General features: G+C 41.6%; 1 protein-coding gene across 1 annotated transcript; it reads right to left on the bottom strand.

The window, feature by feature from the left end:
- Positions 1 to 534: 534 nt before the first annotated feature.
- SLITRK5 (SLIT and NTRK like family member 5) lies at positions 535 to 9,379 on the bottom strand. The gene is made up of 2 exons (XM_045010849.1): positions 9,351 to 9,379; positions 535 to 7,103 (listed from the first exon to the last, which is right to left on the bottom strand). The coding sequence occupies exon 2, from the start codon at positions 7,093 to 7,095 to the stop codon at positions 4,258 to 4,260; it is 2,838 nt and encodes a 945-aa protein (XP_044866784.1). The 5' UTR covers positions 7,096 to 7,103; positions 9,351 to 9,379; the 3' UTR covers positions 535 to 4,257.
- Positions 9,380 to 23,203: the final 13,824 nt, after the last annotated feature.

Genomic DNA, 23,203 nt, shown 5'->3' on the forward strand with positions numbered 1-23,203 from the left:
TTGCATGTAACCTATGATAGTAATAACCTACCAATTAATTATACCCACCTAAAACTATGTTTATCATACTAGTATCATATTGCATGATATTACATTAAATATTACTGCTTTCTTATATTTTTTTCTATAATGTATTTTATATAGGCTAGATTCTTATATCTTATTCATGTTGAACAGTACCTTACCCTTAATTTCAATTAAATTAAACTACTAATCAATGTGACAAGGAGTACCAGAATTTGGTCTAAAGGGAATACTCCAGAGTATCAGTTATCTAGTACTATAAATAGATAATGGAAAATATATGAAACTGAAATATACCAGTCTTTAGACACAATCCTATATGTTTTACTCAGCCACAACTGACATGAAAATCAATGTGAGTTCAGCATGAGAAAAGTGTGTAAAAATAGGTACTGTAAATATAAAAGTGGAAACATCTTTCATGTCAGATATTTAATTGACGATAAAACTAACACAAAGTTTGGTGTTCAAAACAATTTATAAAAACAGCTAGAAATTACATGGGTGAATGTTCTGAAATTAATGTGAAAGAAAGACAGAAAGAATTTGGACCCCAAAAAAGAAAATCTGTCCCAAAAGCACAATTATGAATATATGATGTTGCATCAGTATGCTAAACAGTTGGCAAAATACTGAATATAGAAGATAGATAAAGAAATCGTTTTGACTTGCTTTTATAAATAAATGTTATATATTATATTATCAGAATCCGTATGTTGATTCTAGCACTTACATTTTAGAAATTAGGGTTCTTTTGCCTTTATTTCTTTTATAATGGATTTACATGAACTTTTGAAAGAAAATGTATAGCTATATGGCTCTTTCATCTCAGGAAACTCAACATATCTTGTCCAAAAGGGCAACAATTGGACAAAAAGGGGAAGTGAACTAAATGGCCTCATTAAAACAATTCTCAACTTAAAAAAAAAAAGGATTAATACATTTTTTTCTCTGACACTTTTACTTTTTTGATTAGCACTAACTCAGCAGATCATCATGCAGATGGTTTCACTGATCCTGCTAGCAAAACAAAGGTCATATTTTCATACAAATAAATTGTTCCACAACCACAACTACCTCTGTGATCAGACATTCCATCGCCTATTTCTACCTATAATTTTCTTCAGAAAATTAATCATTGTAGCCTCTGCATGGGTAATCCCATTTCTATTAAGGTCTGAGTTATCAAATGTCCCTCTTAGTTGTATTTCAGGATACTTAATGAGTAAATGATCTTTTTTGAAATTCATGTCTCTTTTAAGAATTCTTCTTCATGACTATGTGGCTGGAGGTTAATTGATTATGTTTAATTTTCCTCTCCAATAATGGCTCTCCTAATATTTTAATTTTTTTGCTATCTGTAGTTGGTGTAGGGCACTGAAGAGGATTACACTAATTATTCTGATTTTAGCATGTGGACTGTTAGAATGTTTCCTGATCTCAAATATCAAGTGTATACAGAGAATATGGAGACAGCAGATTTACTGGCATCAGAAATAGCAGCATCAGGAACTCTGACATAAAAAGAATGTTCAGGCATTTCTATCACCCAGGTCTCATAAATTCAAGCTGTTCCTGTGCATTTACACACTTGTGGATGCTGCCTCTTTGTGGCAGAATGCCATGTAAAATGTACCTTTCACATTAAGGACCAGATCCTGCATTCCTACTGAAACTACCCAAAACTCCCATCAACTTGAATTTTGGGTGCACAAGCAAAAAGTTTCACACTTGAAGGGCCACATATTGCCCTGAACATTCAGACGTTACTAAGAAAATCTCCTTCCGAGTCACTGTGCAAGTCAATGTGCTTAATTGTCTTCTCACTTGTAGCCATTTAACACCAGTGTAACTGCTGACTTTAATGGTTACTCCTGATTTACACCAGTGTAAATGAGAAGAGAATAAGGCCCTTTGGCTTTGGCAATGGTTCAAAGGAAGTTTTTTGCTCAATAAAAACTTCCGAATGAGACCTCAATCAGCACTTACATCTCTCATTGACTTCAATGACAGATATGCTGCAGATCAAGAGCAGTATACACCATAATGCCATGTGTTGTTCCTTTTGCAATAAAACAAGAAGGATCTCCTGTTCACATTTAAAATCCACATTTCAGTACATTGACCAAACCGCCCAGAGTTATGTAGGGTCATGCACATTTGATTTTGTTTGTTTGGGTAGTGGAAGGCATGGTGGAAGGGAAGTACACATCCCAACATATCATTCATCCTGAATTGCTGAAGGCCAGTTTAACACAAAAATAAAGACACATACTTTACATAAGTAGAAAAAGCAGCACAGAACAGAGCCCTTTTGCAAAACAGATGTACTAGCAAATCCTGGCCAAACAATACCAAATATGATAACCTAAGAGATAAAGGTAAAAAAGAATGTGAAATATCACTTACCCTGATCCATATCTTAAATGAAGACTTTAGAAAGGAAAAAAACGTAAATATGGAACTATACTTTTAAGCATGTTCGTGATTCACATAGCAATGTCCAGTTCTGACCCATGTCAGGTACCTTGATAAATTACAATATATTGTGTTTTGAAAATAACCTGAAGAACGACACATCATATTATACTGTTAATTCCTTTTTGTTCAGACTTCATTGCTAGTACAGGCAGTTTCACATAGCAAAGTTTGATTTTGGCAAGATATCGTGAACTTCATGTAATCACTACTTGATGTCCTTACATTTGAAATAGTTATCAAGTGTTTATTCAGAAATTATTTTTAAAAAATTACATGTGCTGGGATACATATGAGACACCAGTTGTCCCTTCTTACAGTGATGCTGAATTTATGGATATCCTTTTAATTGCCTGATGCCCAAAGGGGTAAAGACATTATATTAGAGATGTGTACAGTCCATCATTTGGTCTTTCAAAGTGCCAGTATACACATGGATCTGTACAAGTGCAATTGCATTTGACTAAACAATCAGAAATTGGCTACAACAGTAGTCAAATCATTATATTTTGGTTGAGTAATGAAAAGAAATAATTTTCCTGCTAAAATCAACAATTTCCACATGTCCCTCACTAGTTTGTCCAACTAGTTGCCCTAGCAGGAGGCTCCTAACACAATATTCTTTTATCCTGACCAGATTGCTTGTCTTGGATTGTCTTTTAAGATTTGGTCATAATTACTGTTAATTTTAGTAATTTAAAATGTCCTCCTGATACCACTTCAGCTTTGGAAATAAAGCTCTGCATGTAGTGCAACACTTCTGAGCAATTCACAGACTCTGGGCCTCATCCTGAAAAACAATTACACATCCATGTAACTTTACTTATGAGAACAGTTGCACTGACTATGGCCCCAGTCCTCCAAACTTTTGGGCATGTGGCTAACTTTACTTACTCACTGAAATCTATGGGACTTTACACCTAAGCAAAGTTTTTCATTTGCCTAAGTGTTTGCAGGATGCGTGCCTATGCCAAGACTACTTTCATGAATAGAGTTACGTGGGTATGTAAGTATTTGCAAGACTGGGCCCTAAAATAGTGAAGGAAAGAGAAATGCTAATGTACATATAAAAATAGGTGCTACAATAAAATATTTTATAGTTCATCAATAAGTTATTTTCACTAACCAGTTATGGATCATATATCTCTGCCCTCTTTAATGATTTGTCCACATCTCTGGTGATCTTTTTTAAAGATCATAATATATATATTTTTAATTCAAAAGTCCAGAAAGCATACAAACACATCCTTTAAAAAAGGAAACCTTGTATTAAATCGGGTGTGCAAATCTTTCCTTAAAAGCCATTTAAACTCACCCAGAGCTAAAAGGGGAAAATGTGCGCTGCACTCTTCAACCAAAGAGAAAATAAAATTAAGCAATGCCTGTCCAACAAAATGATAGTGACTATAACTTTTGTACTTGTAACCCGCACAATCCAACCTAAGTAAACCCTCTTTCCCCCTCCCCAACACACAGACACACAAACACACAAGAGCAAGTGTTGTGCCCAGTTTACACCATAGATTGTTTCCTACTTGTAAAAATAAAAATGAAACAGCACACCCTTTCAGTATCATTCCCCGAAGCTGAAAATCCTGTGCCAAGGCACTTCACCCTACAACAAAATGAGTTAAAGGGGGGAGGGAGGGGGTTCAGCATTTGTGTTTCTTTCTTTTGTGTGTGGTTGTTAAATACAAATACTCTAGAGAAGGAGGAGGAGTCGCTGTGGTTGTTGGGGGGGGAGAGAGGGATTTCTCAGAACTGGCTGAATGTGGTCTGTTTTTCCAGCACTTCGAGGTAGTCCGGCTCTGCGTTTAGTTTTGCTTTTAACTCCAGATACTCGTTCCTGTTGGGCTCTACATAGACAGTACTCGGGGTGCTGTAGAGCACCGTCTCCCGGAGCCTGCTGTCCCCCGCCCCGGGGTGCAAGTACTGATGGGGCCGCATAAGGTCATAGTTGGGCGTGTAGGTGTAGGCGGCGGGGAACTTGGGGTAATCGGGGAGATTATTGCCGGGGGTGCCCAGCGAGGAGGAGGAGTGTTTGTCGGGCTCCAAAATGCCCCGGTAAAAGCGATCGGCGTCTTGCACCGGGGAGAGCAGCTCTTCCCGGGGCTCGATGGTGCTGACGCTGTAAGTGGGGCTCCGCAGGGGCTCCTCCTCCCCCCCCGGGGGCGGCGGGGGCGGCGGCGGCCCTTGCTGCAAGTGGTGGTTGCTGTAGGTGACCTTGAGCTCGTGCAGGTCTTTGTAATCCTCGCCCGCGTTGCCCTCCCGGGAGCGGTAGATGGGGTTCTTGCACATGTGGCCCAGCGGGTGCGGGATGTACTCGTACACGTGGCCGGCGGGGGTCTTCACCTTGGGCAGGGCCGGGCCGCCGCCGCGCGGGTGGCGGGGCGGCTGCGGCGCCGGGTGGTGGTGGTGGCCGCTGCCGTAGACGCTGTACTGCATGTTGAAGGAGCTCACGTCGGAGTTGTTGGCGCTGGCCGGGTCGCCCTGGCCCTTCTTCCGGCGCTTCATCACCAGCACGAAGAGCCCCGCCGCCACGAACACCGACATGATGAACACCAGCAGCAGGCTCAGGATCAGCACCGACAGCGGCACCGACGACGAGGGGGGTCCGCCCCCGCCGCCCGAGGGCGCCGCGCCCCCCGCCGCGCCCGTGCTGTTGAGCCGCACGGTGGAGGAGAAAAGGGTGGTCCCGCCCGGCAGCTGGATGGAGGAGGGGGTAGGGGTGGAGACGATGATGTCCGAGTAGTCCGGGCACAGCAGCTCCGACCTGATGGTCCGCATGTCGCTCTGGGCGAACTTCTTGGGCGACTCGCAGATGACCTGGTCCACCAGCACCCCGGTGTTGAGCTGCTCCAGCCACAGCTTCATGCCCACCACGTCGCAGGTGCAATCCCAGGGGTTCTCGTGCAGGTCGATCTGCAGCAGGGATTTCAGCTGGTCCAGCACCCCGCTCACAGGCAGGTAGGAGAAGTGGTTGCTCCTCAGGCTCAGCCTGTAGAGAGTCAGGCCGGAAAAAATGCTGGCGGGCAAAGATCTCAGCAGGTTGTTGTTCAAAAACAAGAGCTGGAGGTTGGGGACTGACTCAAAGGTTCCTGCCTCGATGTCCCGGATGATGTTGTACTGCAGGAAGAGATACTGCAGGCTCTGCAGCCCGTAGAACAGCTCCGGACTCAGCCGCTCGATCCGGTTCCCGTTCAGGTAGAGCCTTCTCAAATTAGTTAGATCCCCAAAGGCCCGGTCCTGAATAACCGAGATCCGGTTGTTGCCCAGGTGCAACAAATCCAGCCCGGTGGCGTCGAGAAAATCCGCCCTGCGCACCAGGGCGATGTAGTTCTCGGTCAGATACATCTTCTTGGGGTTGTAGGGTTTGGGCTGTAGCTCGGAGATACTTTCGATCTTCCTCTCCTGGCAATTGACATTGAGGCCCAGGTCGGATATCTGCAGGTTGCAAGTGCAGGCGGTGGGACACTCCAAAGGCACCGGGGATTTGGTCTGGTAGGCGATGCTGGGGCCGTAATTGCTGTATCCCAGGTCTTTGGAGGGCAGGCGGGAGGTGGGGCGCACCCTGGTTTTGTTTGGTTGACGGGTCCCTTTAGGGGGCTTCAAGGGGGATTTGTAAACAGCCGAGGAAGAAGTGGCCACGGAGTTGACCGAGGCCGGGGTAGTGTGGAAATACCCTGTGGTGCTCAAAGGTGTCTGCGGTCGCATTTCATAATCCGAGATGAGTCTCCTAGGGCAAAGCTCCTGCTTGGAGACTTCATCCAAGTCTCGGCCGTGCAAGCGGAAAGGGGTTTCACAAACCACGTCCCCCACTAGAGCCGAGTAGGAGATACTGTCTAGCCAATCCTTCAGAGCGATCAACTCGCAAGAGCAATTCCATGGGTTCTCCTCCAGCTGCAGCTCCACCACTTTATCCATGTGCTGCAAAAGGCCCAGGAAGGGCAGGAGCTTCAGCCGGTTACCCCTCAAGTCCAGGTGAGTTAAGGGCACAAAACGGAAAAGGTTGTTGGGCAAACTGGAGAGGAGGTTATCATTGAGGATCAGCACCTGCAGCAAATGCAGTTTGCTGAAAGCATTGGGTTCAATAGTGCTGATGTAATTATAATCGACTTGTAGATACTCCAAACTCTCCAGACCAAGGAAAGTGTCATCCCTTAATAGTTCCAGCTTGTTATTGTTCAGGTGCAGCCTCCTTAAGCCCCGCAGACCATGAAAGGCCCCCGTTTCGATGTCTTGTATGTCATTGCTCCCTAGATGCAAAATCGAAGCCCCAGTGTAATTAACAAACTGGTTTGGGTAGAGTCTGTTCAAAAGGTTCCCAGATAACAAGAGGTGATAGACAGGGAATCTTGGTGGGCTGATCTCGAAAAGGCTGATGATCCCTCTGTTTTCACAGCTCACCGTTAAGATGCTGTCCTTTTCCTCGCAAGGACACGCCTTATCGCAGATTTCCCCATAATACTCGATGCTTTCTGCCCACGACAGGACTAGCGATGTTAAAGCAACCGCTATCGTCTGCAGCATCCAGATATGCATTTTTTTGTTGGGGTCCTGTTCCAAAGTTACTGTAGAGCAGCAAGCATACATTTTAACTCCTGTAAGGGCAAGAAGAGAAAAGAAAACAACATAATAGCATGAAGATTTGAAATATAAACCAAGCACAAAGTTTTCATGTATTTATTTTAGCGTGGGGGTGGGTGGAGAAGGTTGCTATTAAAAATAAAATTTTGTCATTTCTAATTCCAAGTGATTTAAAACCTGGATAATATTGGATCTGCTTGAAAGGACGATGTGGCAACTCCTAGTGAGTTAAACGTCTGTTGTATTTTTAAAAGGTAAGGTCACACTGGAAACCGTTCTGTTTCTATTCATATGTGCTACATTTCAGTGTTTCGTCGGATTTTTTTTCATGACCGGCCTCATAAATATACATAAAATGGCTGTCAGTTCGGTTTCACGGTTCTAATTTAAAAGAAAAGAAGCACCATTTTATGAGGTTTCCCATCTCAGCCCTATTACCCACCCCCCTTTCTTCCTTTCAGAACCTCTGAAGCGAACAGCGCACTGCTAAGGTCTTTCCCCACTTTTAGAGACACAAGGTGCTACCGTGATTATTTTTAACCATTGCTGGAAATGCCATTGTCGGAATTCCAAAGAAAAACCTGAGATATGTACATTAATTCAACACATAGAATCCTGTTGGGTCCCCCAAATCACCTCTTTCCTAAAACGGTCAATGGTTGTATATATATGCATTAAAAAAAAAAACAAAACATAACTTTTGTGATGGACTTCTCCGGCAATGCAATGAATTACATCCACCGTGTAACTGAATGCACTTACTAGCTCTCTTTAGCAATAGTATTCATGTTTTGCATCTTCACTCACATAAGTAACCGTACTCGGTTGATATTTATGAACACACGTACAGCGAGCGCGAGAGAGAATTAAAGGGGACGTTTGAGCCACTCACCCAAAATTTGTGAAAAAAAATATAAAACGTGAAGATCGTCTTCGCAGGCTCAGCCATAACTGGCATATTTACTGTTTATTCCCAATGTTTTTGTAAAACTAGCCTAATAGAAGCGGAGAGATCTAACTAGGTCTCATGGAAATATACAATCGCCAACACTCCAAGCATTGGAGATGCTGATTATAAGCAAGGATGGCTGTCAGTGCTCTTCATTCTTTAGGGGAGAAGACACCCGAACTGATTGAAAGCCAACGGGGGAAAAAAAATCCTACCATTGACCTACGTCAGTGATTTAATACCCGAATTTTATCTAGCAGTAAACAAATCCGATTTTCTTTCTCCCTTGCAGTCTGTCTCCTTGCCGCTTTCTCCTACTTCTACTTGTCTAAAAATAATATTAAGAGCCGGAATATGTACATTTGTGTGTGGGGTGGGGTGGGGTGGGGGTGGAGGGGAGACTAATAAGTCATTGAGACTGCATTTTCTACGGTCAACCACCTCTGAGCGTCACTCCACACGGCAACACTCGCTTGGAGAAACGCACCCTAAAAATAAGTCTCATTACTGCAAGACATCTCTTGTGGCAGCGAGTTCAACGCTGAAATCTAGCACTTGCAGCAGAGGGAGGGAAGCAGCAGGGAATCGGACGTCTTGGCGAACATAGATATAGATATAAAATTTCGACCAAACGTCTACCGGATCGAAATTACTGAAGACAAACGGCTTTACTGCATCAAAGCTGCATCAATCTTTCTAGTTATAGCATTTACCTTGCAAATTCTTTCTCAGCCCGAGCAGATCTATTCATCCATTAACCGCCTGATCTTCAAACCAAACCAAACCAAAAAAGAAAAAAGCCATTGCGAAACGTGCCCGGGCCGTACAGTATCAAACTCCCGGGCGTTTTGCAACTTTAATTCAGTTATGATTAGTAAAGGAGATAAATACAGTTTCCCCTCCCCCCTTCCTCCTTCAAGAAAACAACGGGGGGGGGGGGTGAGATCAAGAAAATAAAGTTGAATCTGTGCTATACAGGGCTGCGATCCTGCCTGAGAAGCCCGTCTGTGATGGCTGTGCGCCGCTCCTTGCCAGATCTCGGTGGAGGGTCACAGTTTGCGGGGGAGCTTTCCCCCAAAGAGTTCAAACCCTAGCTCACCGCACTGCACGGCCGGCCCTAGGCAGCCTTCAGTACCGCCGACAGCAGCAGCAGCAGCCGCCGGACACCGCCACCTAACTGAGCAGCACCCGAGCCGGGAGAAATCCTGTTCCAAAGGGGGGAAGGGGAGGAGTTGCGGAGGAGGGGGGCGATTGGGAAGCCACGAAAAGACACAGACAGGAAGGGGGTGGGGGAGTCAACCCCGATACTTACTGAGCCTGAAATCTCCAGGGCCCAAGCATTGTTGCAACCCACCCAGCTGCCTGCTTGGGGTGTGCGCTGCGTGCGAGCCGCCCGGGCGAAGGAGAGCGGCGGCGGGGCTCGCAGACGGGAAGGCTGGAGAAGGAGCGCACGCACACGGCGCCCCCCGCCCAGGCTGCGCCGAGCCCCCGCGGCACACACACATCGAGCGCGGCGGCGGCGGCGGTGCCAAGGGCTGGCTCCCGAAGCTGCTCTCAGCGCTCTCCCCGCGACCAGAGAGTGGGGGGGGGAGGGGCGAACAAGAGAGAGGGAGCGGGGGGCGGGGAACGGAGGAGAGAGGCGGGCAAGTGGAGGGTGCAGAGAGCGGAGCGGTGGGGGGGGGACTGGGGGAGGAGAGGAAGCGGGTGAGGGGCGCACAAAGAGGGAGGGTAGGAGGAAGGTGGGGGGATGTCTGCACACTGGGGGCTAACGGAGGGACCAGGAGGCTGCTCCCTTTCCGCCTCTCGCTGCCAGGCTGCGGGGCAGCCAGCTCCGCAGGGCGCCACACACGGACTCACATGCCGATACAAGAAGCCGCCGCGCCGCGTCTGCCCCCGCCCCCGGCGCGCACTCCCCGCGCTCCCCCTGCCCACGGGGAGGCACAACTTTCTCCCGGCTCCGCAGCCGCTTCCAGCTTCCTCCTGCCCCCCGCCCAGCCGAGACCCGGCCTCCTGGTTTGCTCCCCCGCCTCACACCATTGTCCGCCGGCCGGTCCCCCCCGCCGGCTGAGACCCAGACTGGCCGGGGAGGGTGCGCGGCGCCGCGCGCCCGGGTTGAATCTTCCCCTTCTTGGTCTGGCGGCGCGCGCCGAGCATGGTAGTGTGCAGCCGGGGGGAGCGGGGAGCCCGGCCCCCGCGGCTGCCTCCTGCAGAGCCCCCGCCGCGGACCGGGCTCCGGCTGCTGCAGCTGCTCCTCCTGCGTGGTGTCTGGCAGCCTCCGCTGCATCGGCTTCTTTAGAAGGCAGCGAGGGAGTTGGGGCAGCGGACGGGGGCTGCTGGGCACCGTCCTTAAGATCGGGAGGCTCCCCCCTCGCCCTCCTGCCGCCAGCAAAAGGCAGGTGGGGGCCGACCTGCCGCAGAGAACGGCCCTGTCCTGTCCTGTCCGTCGCGGGCACGAGGCGCTGTGCGAGTGCGGGTGATTGTGCCCGCTAAGCCATTTCAACGGCAAGGGGCATGGGGCCGGGGCCGGGGCTCCGACACTTGCTCATTGTGGAGCTGCCGGCTGAGCAAAGCTGCGGCAGACATGGTGGAGCTGGGGGAAGGCAGAGCAGTGAGGCCCCGTGGCCAATAGATGGCAGTGCAGGGCGGCAGATCGGCTTGCTCCTGGAATGCCGCGGAAGAAGCCAAAGCAGCTTCTAGATATTATTTCTGGGCATGGGAATCAGCCTTGCAGAGTATGTCCCGAACGTAGCACAAGCGTAAGACTTTGCAGCCAGCGCCAGAACTGAAGGAGGGAGGGGAGGAAATAATATGCCAGCGATTCAACGATTGGTAATTTGAAGAGACAAACTACACACCGTTTTGCTGATTGCTTTTCCCTTTATTGCCAATTGGGAGAATTGTAGCTCACGTGCAATCTCGTTTTAAATAAATAACAAGAAGCTCCTTCACTTTGCTTTCAAGCTATCATGGTGGATCATGTTTAAGTTTAGCTCTAGGTATTTATTTTGCAGGGCAATTGGAGTTTTGAATGATCTCAAAACAAACGAAAGTATATTTGCATATACATTTATATTATACATATGCACAACCAGTGTATAGTACATGAAACGTATATAATGTACAGTTATACTCATAATATAAATTGGACACCCCCGTGAGATTGAATTCTCTCTTTCAATGAAAAACTAAATTCAGATGAAATGCCAGCTTTAAGTGAAAAAACTAAATGCTACCTTAACTGAGAAGTCAAGACTAATGATCAATAAATTTATCATGCACCTTTGACTGTCCTACTTGCTCTTTGCCCACTGCTGCTATATCATCCCTTGGAATTTATTGTAACATTCTCACCCCTTGAAAAGTTTCAAAGAAACACCTTTTAAACATCAACCTAGCACAGATGTATCCTCTTCTTTCCAGATGTGGAATGTTTACCAGCAAATTATATTGCCTAAGCCCAGAATTAACAAGATCTGGTCCTGGACTCTAGTTAGCTTTCGCTACGTAAACCAGTTTGTTCCATTAGATATTGAGATCTAACATTTCCTGTGACCTTGTAGGTCTAGAAACAGAAGAAATATAGTTTTGGAAAGAATCTCAGCTTCTCAGTGGGACCAAGTACTTGTTTTTAGTGCCAAATGGGATCAAAGATTACAATCATGACATTTCTAGATATAAACAATATAGACAGGTGTTTATAACTCCATATGTACCCTGTACAATGAGACATATGATCTAATCCAAAGCCTACTAAAGTCAACGGATGCCTTTGAATTACTTTGTTTGGCTTTTGATCAGATGGTTTCCTAGATAGAGGGATAAAAAAAATAAATCCTCTAAAATATTCCTAACATTGCATGTAGTATTTAGAGGGTACATAATTGCATGGTGAGATATACATATTTTATAGACATTAATTTGGAATGGCCTACGTAACTTTCTTATGACTTCACCATTTCTGAGGAATGTTGTGATCCCAAATTCATGCTGCTACATTTTTATACTGCTCCATATTATCATGCATTGTATGTGTATCTCTCTCATAAACACACATACTTTTTTTTCTGTATGAGAGGAAAATGTTTTGAATAACCTCAAAAACTAGACATTACAGAGGTTAAATCTGTCAACCAAATCATTTCAAAGAAGTCAAAATTCCATAAAACCAAAAATAATGTTCAAATGAAATGAGTACAGTAAAAGTACTACAGTTTTACTATTCTGGTTCTGTGCTATTGAGAGTATTTGAAGCAACTACAATAAATGGAAACCCTTCCTCACAGTTTTTACTGAAACCTTACTTTTCAATATGTTAGATTGCTGGATTATTTTAGCAGAACAAATGTGTTTGAAATTGTTGTTAATGTAGAGTGATAGCATCTGAGTGTTCTATTCATTATTACATCATTTTGATTAACATTCCATTTTGAATTAAGCACTTTTATTTGAATTCAGTAAGATTTTTTGTAGTATTTATCATAATTTGCATGAACAGCAATATAAGTCTCAGCTTTGAGGTCCTTAGCCAGGTGAAACTCTCACCAACTTAATGAGGACAATGCTGTCTGTGATGATTCATTATCTTGATACATTGTGTGTGAATTTTTAAAATGAAGCTGGGAATACAATTTGCTAGAGTGAGAACACCAAAAGTCTGGCTAACTTTATAAGCAGAAAAGGAAAATCAGTTTCAGAATTGTGTTAAATTTTGTTTATTTTAGAGCTGTTTTCCCCTTTATTTTAAAAATTTGGGTAAATCTAGATTTCATAAAAGTAAATGACAAATATCCCTGCTTACAGGACCTATAATAAGCCCAATTCTATTCCCACTGGCATTAATTGAACAATTTCTATTGATTTCAAAAGGAGCAGGCTTGGGTGCAGTGCAAGGCAAATACTATTATAAACTTCCCTAAAAAGCTCTGCCATTATGTCTCAGTCCTGACCTTTCATCTCTTCCATCTCCTGTTCTATTGGTCATTATCCTACACTTTCAGAAAATGTCAAGCATGTAGGTCAAAGTTTTCAAAGTTGTGTGCCTAACATACCTAAATCTATCTATAGGCACTGCCATAAAAGTGGCCTCATTTTCTGTGGCACAGTGTCCACAGCTCCCACTGACTTCAGTACCTTCGTTGGTACTTTTCATCACTGTACATAAAGCAAACCACTTTTATTTAGAATGTAGGCGCTTTGCTTCAGGTGCCAACATTTGGGGGGAAATGGCCTTAATTTATAGAATAATGTGATCACTTGTACTGTTTTGGAAACATTAGTCAAGCTAACATGTCTGTATACATAGTAAATTCTTTACAAAATAAATGTAATAATAATTTGAATCATTATAAACATATACTTACAAATTAAGGAAATAATGTGGTAACTTAAAACAATTAAATGCAAACATTTACCTAAATACCGTAGACAATAATGATTCTCAATGAATAGTTCTGTCTTTTAGATAAATGAAATATGTAAATTATCTTTATATAGTAAACATATTAAAATCAAAATATGATTTAACAGTTTGGTTTGTAATAGCCCACATAACTGCATTATGTTGTAACAGAAAAAGAATAATGTTTGGCTTAAATTTGTTGGGAGGATCATGGTGTTAAAAAACCTACAACAAACCAAATGTCTTAGAATGAAAGCAAATTGTGGGTTTCACATACACCATGAGACATTCTGGATGTCATTCTATTGGTGTATCCTCCACTTCTCCTGAATGGGAACTTATCATCAGTGACTGCCACTAGGTGTCCCAATATGCACCTATGCAAGGAACCGCTTAACAATTAAAAGAAAAAAGCTAAGGAGGCGGGGACATAATATTACAACAATAAGCAAAACCCTGGCTTACAATCTTTACAGTTCTATTTGACGCTGACTCTAGAACAATATTAAAAAAGAAGACATATTCATAAATTCAGTGATCATTACAGTCACTGGATTTCATAACAGATTTTTCCAGTTAGGTACTAGTGAAGTCCTTCCTCTATTACATACCATAACTATATATTTCAAAAGCAGGAGAAAATGAAAACTGCTAGAAAAGTTATGTCTGAATAAAGTTTTTTTTCATAATGTCATATAATGAATTATCATATATCTTGTACAGGTTGGCATAAAAACATTGTTTCCTAGACATTTAAATCTTTTAACTCAATGTTTACATGTAACAAATACAAATGAATTTGTGTGTGTTATGGGTATCTATCTCCATTATGTCAGGAAAAATAGGATATTGCAAGAATTTTCATACACAAGACATTGTGCAGACTTCAGTGAAATATACAGTCTTTTGACACTTACATGCTTGTACTAACAGCCAGGTAGGATTGGAAATATTTTGGTTATACTCTAATTCTACTCATACTCAAGATGTTACATAGTGCTATATAAATAATGTGCTCTCAGAGCAGCTAGTGTAGAGGCAAACACAGCAGTCATTATATCCTTAGTAGTGACTTATATGCAATGGGATATGACATTTCCTTTTTTGAGAGATGATATAATGACAAGACCATTAGGGTTTCTTCTACTCTGTTGTAATAAGTGGTCAAGGAATTTCCTGTTTGGACTGCCCCCTCAGAGTTAAGTTTTTACTTCAGAAAATTAGTTTGTAGCCCTTATGACTGCAAAGAATACTTTCCAAATATGAACCAATGCAGAACTGTCTTCCTGAGTCTGCAGCCAACCAACCTGAAATAATAATACATGTCTGTGATTTGGGCTCTAATAACAATTTAAACAGCTGATAATTTACATGTCAACACTATTAAATATTTCAGTGCTGATCACTTTATGAGACACAATCAGATATATGGGGATTATGTGCAAAGTTTTATATTTTGGTCCCCAGACTGACCCCTAGCTTTATTGCATCACAGTATCTGTACTGGGTTTGAATCCAACTCCCAGAGAAAATTTGAACCCATGAATTTACAACCAAGAGATTACTCAGTAAGACTCACTAAGAGTTCAGACAGTTGAGGCGGAGATTCTGATACCCTTATGCATGTTGAATTTTGCTCACTCCACAGGCACTTTTGTTGACATAAACATGATCATTTGCAAAGTAAACTGCTATTCAGATTAAGCAAGCATGTCAGAATTTGGCCCTGAGAAAGGAACCATTATTATTCAAATTTTAGCTGGGAAACTGGAACATAATGAAATTAAATGAGCTGGACAATGTCACACAAGAAGTTTTTAATCAAGCGAAGAACTTAATCCACTTCTCAAGAGTCTCATTCCAGTAGTGTAACCACGAAACCAAACCAACTCTCAGCATTTCTTCAAAAAAAGTATGATGTTCCTTTCTGACTTTTTCATCTCAGCATTTTTCCCCAATGTAAATATCTCAATGAAGCTGTCAGCAATGTGGAAACTTCATAAATATTATATCTACACCTAAATGATGGACTCTGTCCTGCCTAAAATTGCCACTGGAGTTACAGAGCCTATATAAGCTCCATTAGCCTCAAGCTCTGTAAACACAGCAACCACACTCTATTACAAAATGATTCTTCTTGATAAAATGCAGCTATGCAGTGCTAAGTTACATTAACTCCCCATTCCTCAGAACTTGCACAACTGCCTGATGCAGAGTGGAATATTTTTTCTTTCCCCTTAAACACTAAGGTGACTATTCCTGTAAACAAAGAAGCACAGTGCGCATCCAGCAGAAAAGGATTTCTTGGGCTTGCATTCTCTATAAGGCCACATGCATTTTACTTAGATAGAGCTTAGATAGATACAACAACTGATGTGGATGTGTATATAGTCATATACCATTGACAGCTCATGATTTATGGGAAGATTGGCACTGGCTGCAGTGGCATAGAATCAGGCCCATGAAATCATTCTTTAAAAATCTGGTATCCTGTGACCAACTGGCCTGGTCCAAATGTTGCATATATTTTATAATGGGAAAACATTTTTTTAATTTTTTTTCAATTGAACAGAACACAAATAACCTTAGCAAAGGCACTTATAGAAGCACATCATGTTCGGTAAGCAGAGTTTTCTGTTGAGTCTCTCTTTATAATTTACATTTTTATATGAAAAAGATAAATGCAATTTTCTCACAGTTTTCAGGAATAGTCTTTATGAACTCTGCCTTTTTTTAAAATGCAGTTGACGAATGCCTCCATACGGCTGACCTTCACATCAGCCATGATTAGCCATGACAGACTTCATTGTTACAGGAAAAGGCACAGCAACAAAAAACATACAAGTACTCTGTAACAGTCTGGCCAATGAAATGTACAAATATGACTTGATATTCAGAATAATCACAACTGCCACATGATTTATTGATTATGACTGGCTGTCGGCTACTCTATAATATAATTTGCTGTACACTAATACCCAAATTGAGCTAGCTTATATAATTTATTTTCTATTTCTATTTTGGTCACAAATAGCCTTTATCAGTGTTACATGTCGCTTAGAAACTTTCTTTATATTCCTAGCTACAGGAATCTGATGCCACACTTCTAAATAACTTCTGATCTTACTAGAGACCAAAGAAGCAGAACTTCTAGCTATTCACCATTCGAGGATCCCCTCAGTTGTGCTCACCAATATTCTTTTAGTTCTATGTATCACCTGATAAAACATAACATGTATTACTACATATAGTATAAAAACACAATCCTTACTATGTGTAATATTATTCATTATATTTTTTAAAAAAAAACCTTTAATAACCCATTTGTGAATCCTTCCATTAACTGAATCATTAACCAACAATCACTTGTGTGTTGTATGTATTATAAATGGGACATTCTGTCTCCCTCCATTTATTTTGTTCTATCTGTCTGATTTTTATTAACTTGCAACCAGAGTTGTGTTACAATATTTCTGTTTTTACATACAATCTAAATATTTCCAGATTTGAGAATTCATTGTATTAATCCTTTATTTTTAAAATTATGTTATCTTGAGATTTATCCTAGGGCCCTCAAATAACTCTCTTCTCACATTGTTTCAGATCCTGATACCACATTGACTAGTGACTCGATGAGACTGTTCATGGTGAGATTGGTTAAGTCGATGTAACTTACATCACTCAGGGGTTTGAAAAAGACACCCCCTATGCAATGTAAGTTACACAAACTTAAGTGCTTTCCACACCATGGTATGTTGGCGGGAGACCCACTCCCACTGACATAGCTTCCACCTCTCACAGAGGTGGAGTAATTATGCCGATAGGAGAGCACACTCCCATTGGCATAGTGGGTCTTCACCAGATGTGCTACAGCAGTTCAGTAATATAGCATGGTAGTGTAGACTTGCTCTTAAGTGTAACACGATTTAGCTGTTTCTTCACCCTTTTTTCATGGTGTTGTTTCCAGTGAAAACTCGTATTTTCACTCCCTCAAAGAATCATTCACAATGGTGAAATTCAAGCCAGTGTGTAAGGTCTGCATACCACTTGGAATTGAATGGGGCTTAAGTGATGCAAAAGGCAGTCTGTGGACCCTCCACGGGGGGGTGAATTTCCCCCTTTTGAGTTCTCTCTTGCAAAATTGCTTATCTAAGGGTACGTCTACACTACCCGCCGGATCCATGGGTAGCGATTGATCTATCAGGGATCAATTTATTGCGTGTAGTGTAGGCGTGATAAATCGATCCCCAGTCACTCTCCCGTCGACTGCTGAACTCCAGCTCGGTGAGAGACGGAAGCAAAGTCGACGGGGGGATGCGAAGTAAGTAATTTTAATTTGATCTAAGATACGTACCAGAAGTTGCATATCTTGGATTGACACTCCCCGCCCCCCCAGTGTAGACCAGGCCTAAGAGGCCTTATGCCTCAAGTGACATCAATGGAAAGTCATATTAAGCAGGAGCAGATTTTCAAACACTTTCAAGACAGGGAAAACATTTTTTCTATTTTTTTCTGACATTCTTTTTTTGTGGTTGTGTAGGCATAAAGTTCATGTCACTGAAATATATTCACAAGAAAGAATTTATGTAGTTATTACACACCTCCACTTCATTTCAGCATTTACTCCCTTACAAAAGTAATTTACTGTCTTGTATACTCCTCTACTATGGATAGCATATCTTGAATATTTCTCACTGAGGATTCTGTTCAATTAAATCTATTTCTTGGTATACACAGTGTGGATGCTTCAGAAAATGGTTGTGCATGCACCAGACAAGAGCAGCAAGTATTCAACAAGCCCTGGGAAACTGGATTTTTGTTTGTTATTGTTTACTATCATTTTATGATAGATAAATTTCATTAAAAGATAGGAAGGCTAAGAATAAGTTACATAAATATCGAGTCAATGCAGTTATTTCAGAGATACAGCATAAATCCTGCTTCTAGCTAGTAGACTGAGAATATAATCCTTTTCATCCATTTCACATGCAAACTTCCATTGACTTCCATTCAGAAATACTTATTTCAGTTATGATAATCAGTTATTATCATGATAATTTTGCAGATGTCTTTCCATTTCTTGGGCCTGTCCCTATATTCCTGGCATGCCTTTGAAGCTAATCATTGTTTGTAGTGCTCAAACAAACAAATAACAGAACTACTTTTCCAAAAATGTTAGGTAGTTCTTATTAGTTAATAGAATAATAGTTGAATAAGACTATAGTGCCTACCACAATGCAGCACCAATCTTGGTATATTATAATAACAATAAAAAAATCTTGTGATTTTACAGACAACTGAGACTTAATTCTTGTAGCTACCATTATCATTAAAATCATTTCATTTTTCTATAAATAAACAGCTCATAGTTACCTTTATGCAGTCTGATCCTGCTCTCTGAAATCATGACAAAATCTCTATTCACTTCAATAGGAGCAGAATGTGCTGGTAGTATATTCTCTCCCTCTCTCTCTCTCTCTCTCTCTCCTTCCACCCACACATATATAAGTCATTCATTTTTATGTGGAGAAGAAACCATCATAATGGGCCAGATTCTGATCTCAGTTACAGCCAGGTAAATCTGAATTAATTACATTGATTTAAAGCTTTTACTTGGATTTTCATGGAAGCAATAACATAACATAAGAACATAAGAACGTCCGTACCGGGTCAGACCAAAGGTCCATCTAGCCCAGTATCTGTCTACCGACAGTGGCCAATGCCAGGTGCCCCAGAGGGAGTGAACCTAACAGGCAATGATCAAGTGATCTCTCTCCTGCCATCCATCTCCATCCTCTGACAAACAGAGGCTAGGGACACCATTCATATCATATCCCCCCTTAGTCTTCTCTTTTCCAAGCTGAAGAGTCCTAGCCTCTTTAATCTTTCCTCATATGGGACCCTCTCTAACCCCCTATTCATGTTAGTTGCCCTTTTATGAACCTTTTCTAGTGCTAGAATATCTTTTTTGAGGTGAGGAGACCACATCTGTACACAGTATTCAAGATGTGGGCGTACCATGGATTTATATAAGGGCAATAATATATTCTCAGTCTTATTCTCTATCCCCTTTTTAATTATTCCTAACATCCTGTTTGCTTTTTGACAGCCTCTGCACACTGTGTGGACATCTTCAGAGAACTATCCACAATGACTCCAAGATCTTTTTCCTGACTCGTTGTAGCTAAATTAGCCCCCATCATGTTGTATGTATAGTTGGGGTTATTTTTTCCAATGTGCATTACTTTACATTTATCCACATTAAATTTCATTTGCCATTTTGTTGCCCAATCACTTAGTTTTGTGAGATCTTTTTGAAGTTCTTCACAATCTGCTTTGGTCTTAACTATCTTGAGTAGTTTAGTATCATCTGCAAACTTTGCCACCTCACTGTTTACCCCTTTCTCCAGATCATTTATGAATAAATTGAATAGGATTGGTCCTAGGACTGACCCTTGGGGAACACCACTAGTTACCTCTCTCCATTCTGAGAATTTACCATTAATTCCTACCCTTTGTTCCCTGTCCTTTAACCAGTTCTCAATCCATGAAAGGACCTTCCCTTTTATCCCATGACAACTACAATCAGAATGTGGTGGAGTATAAGTCATTACAAGTTCCCAACTGGTCATTGATTTTGGAACATATTCTGTTTCAAAGCCAGTTCACTGAGTCTAAGATTCCAAAGCATAATCAGGGGCCCTTTAATTCAGTGGCACTTCTGGACTCTGTTCTTCAACATGAAATAACATGAAATTCATCAATTCTGTGTTTGAATTTTGGGAGGAGGTTTGTCCATTACTTTGGTTACGTGAAACCAGCATAATTACCCACAAAATATAAAGAAATAACAATTTTACTGAAGAAAAAAACAACAACAAAGTAGAATATTAGTCATAAATTACAAAATTAAAAACAAGTGGGATTCATTGTTAAATGCAAGTGATTTATGCTGAATAGCCAAATACTTTTGTCAGGCACATTTCTACACAGGAACACCAACTTTTGGATATTCTCATCTGCATCATGACACAGCCTCATAGTAAGGTGAAATATAGTGCTGAACCACCTCTCAGGGAGCACCAGGAGGCATGCTTCTATAGCATAGCTCTCAGATGCATAGACTCTGCATGTCCACTGCCACTTTATTACCCCCCTGTGCAGTGCATGGCAGGGAAAACTTCTTTGTTTGCTTTGAGATGCCATGAAACCCATGGGGAGGAGTGAGGGAGCAATTCCTGCTGTCCACAGAGAATAGGAGCTGCAATTCTGCTTTGTCCATATGTGGGCTGTGCAATGATAGGGAAAACTGCTTGCACTCTTCCATACCACACTACACCCATGAAACAATAAGGCAGAATCTGGTTCTCAATGACTAAAACAAGTATGTTCAGCTTCAGTTGAGTTTTTCACACTGCACGTACTACATGAAAACATGTACTGTTAATCTGGGTACTTTGACACTTTCATATTTCGAGAATAAATCCAGGCTACTTGATTTATGAATATTTTTAAATACAATGGAGAGTTAGAGGGCTCTGGTGCAACCACACCTAGAATATTGCAGTCAGTTCTAGACTACGAGCTGTAAGGAATTGAGAAAAGAGAACAAAACTGATCAAGTCTAGAGGAAGTCATTAATATGGAAAAATTAAGAATACTAAATATGAACAGCTTGGCTAAGTGATGACTAAGTGACAGGAACATAACTGTCTCCAATACTTTAAGTGTCATAACAACAAGAGGAGGGGGGGGATAACATGTTACAATAAATCCCTTAGAAGTTACTAGGTTATAAAAAAGGGAAATAGGGTAAATTCAAAAAAGGAAAAAGTTAGGATGAGAAACATAGTTTGTAAAATTGTACCCTTTCCCCCACAAAAAAAGGAAGTGGCATTAACCCAATCAGTTGAGGCTTTTTAACCAAGGCTTGGCAAAACACTACAAGAGATATTGTAGGGAACAACTCTTTGTAGGCTGGGAAATTTCCTGGATAATAACAATCAGTGTTTTCTGTTTCTAACTTCCTTGATTCTATGATACAGTTGGATGTGATTTGTCTGACAATGTGCCTGGGTTCCTGAAACCTCAGCTAAACCTCAAATTAACTCAGTTGGCACATCATTTCACTGTGGCTCTGACCCTGCATTTCTTGGACACTCAAAACACCCACTGAAATTACAGAGTTTTGGGTGTACAAGGATTGCAGAGTCAGACCTAAAAGCCATATGTGGAAAAAAAGAAAGATAATGCTCTGGAAGAATTCAGAAATCTGCCCACTTTCAGATATGCCTACCTTGTCTGTCTCCTAACATAAACTCGGAGCACTTTGCAGCCACACTAGATAATGGGTTTTGGAGCTTTTCCAGAATCTCAGCTTTGAGTCAAAGAGAGAGGACTACATTCACAAAGAACCATTCACAACTGTCAGAAGTTAGCTGTCTGTGGAACTCAAAAGTACAGCTGCAGGGTTGTTGTTTTTTTCCAGAAGAGTGATAATTTCTGTGGAAAGCAGAACCTGTTCCCTTGTGCTGGGATTTCTGCAGATTTGTCAGAAAAGATTCCCAGCTCCCCGGTCCTTGAGCTCTTTTTTATTCTCTAGACCTAGCATGCTACATATCAGGCCTTAGAGATCATAACTTTATTATGGTTAGATTATTTGTAGAATTTTCCAAAATCATTAAATCATTAATTACAGTCTTTCTTTCTTTCTTTCTTTCTTTCTTTCTTTCTTTCTTTCTTTCTTTCTTTCTTTCTTTCTTTCTCATGTACAGCTGGGCTTATGATGCTAATGCACAAGAATCATGGGATAAATTCGGGGGAATGGTGTGAGGGCCCCTTCCTCAACTCTGCTAAGATCAGAGGGATAATTCCCTTCTCTCCTTGCTTGGGTAGAGTGCATTCCCTCACACATTTCCCTTCTTTATTGGCTGATGCACTGAAAGCTCTCCATTCTGTTTAGAGAAAATATTTTTTTCTGTAAAATACATGGAAGAAACAAAATAAATCTTTGTGTAGTGTAAAGGTTTTACTTTCATTCACTAGGGATGACTCTCAAAACTCCCTTGTAAGTTCGCTACTCAGAAACAATGCAGTCACCCAAACTCAGGTCATTCAACCTTTATGTCACAACACATCATCATGTATTCTCTCTCTCTGACGATATCATTATCATTTTGTAAAATTAGAATCTAATTTAAAAGATAAGCTCATTTGAACAGGCCCTGTTTTCTTATTTCTTCTGTGAAATGGCTAGCCCATTTTGGGTGCTCTAAAACTGACCTACATCATCATCATCAATCATCATCATCATCATTTCTTAAAGTATAGCCTGCAATGTCATTTTCAAGGAAATGTCAAGTTTTAAATGAGAGAAACAATCTGTTTTTGAGCCAGAGGGACCCAATTAAACATTTGACACTAGTCAAGACTTCAAATCAGGGTAATTTTTTATGACCTGTGCTTTAAGTTTAAAACAATTGGAACAATTTTCATTCAACTTTGCAGGGGGAAAAAATCCTCTCCTTTGCCCTCAGAGTAAATCAGGCAATTTTCAGGCCAAAAACAGTTTTCTTAGTGAAAGTTGTAAGCACTAAAAACGGGAATTATAATGGAACCTGGTTGCAAGGTTAGTCATGGAACTTTGACCATTGCTCCATAATATGTATCTTCTTTTCCTCTTTTCAGGGAAAATAGCTGAAAAAATGTACCAGTGAACATATGTTTTAATAAAACAAATTCTGCAGAGCTGTACAAGGAGTCACTGT

This window comes from Mauremys mutica, chromosome 1, assembly GCF_020497125.1.
Source record: "Mauremys mutica isolate MM-2020 ecotype Southern chromosome 1, ASM2049712v1, whole genome shotgun sequence".
Classification (NCBI taxonomy): domain Eukaryota; kingdom Metazoa; phylum Chordata; order Testudines; family Geoemydidae; genus Mauremys; species Mauremys mutica.

Coding starts and splice junctions, on each gene's coding strand:
- SLITRK5 (XM_045010849.1), bottom strand. CDS start 7,095: ATGTATGCTTGCTGCTCTACAGTAACTTTGGAACAGGACCCCAACAAA.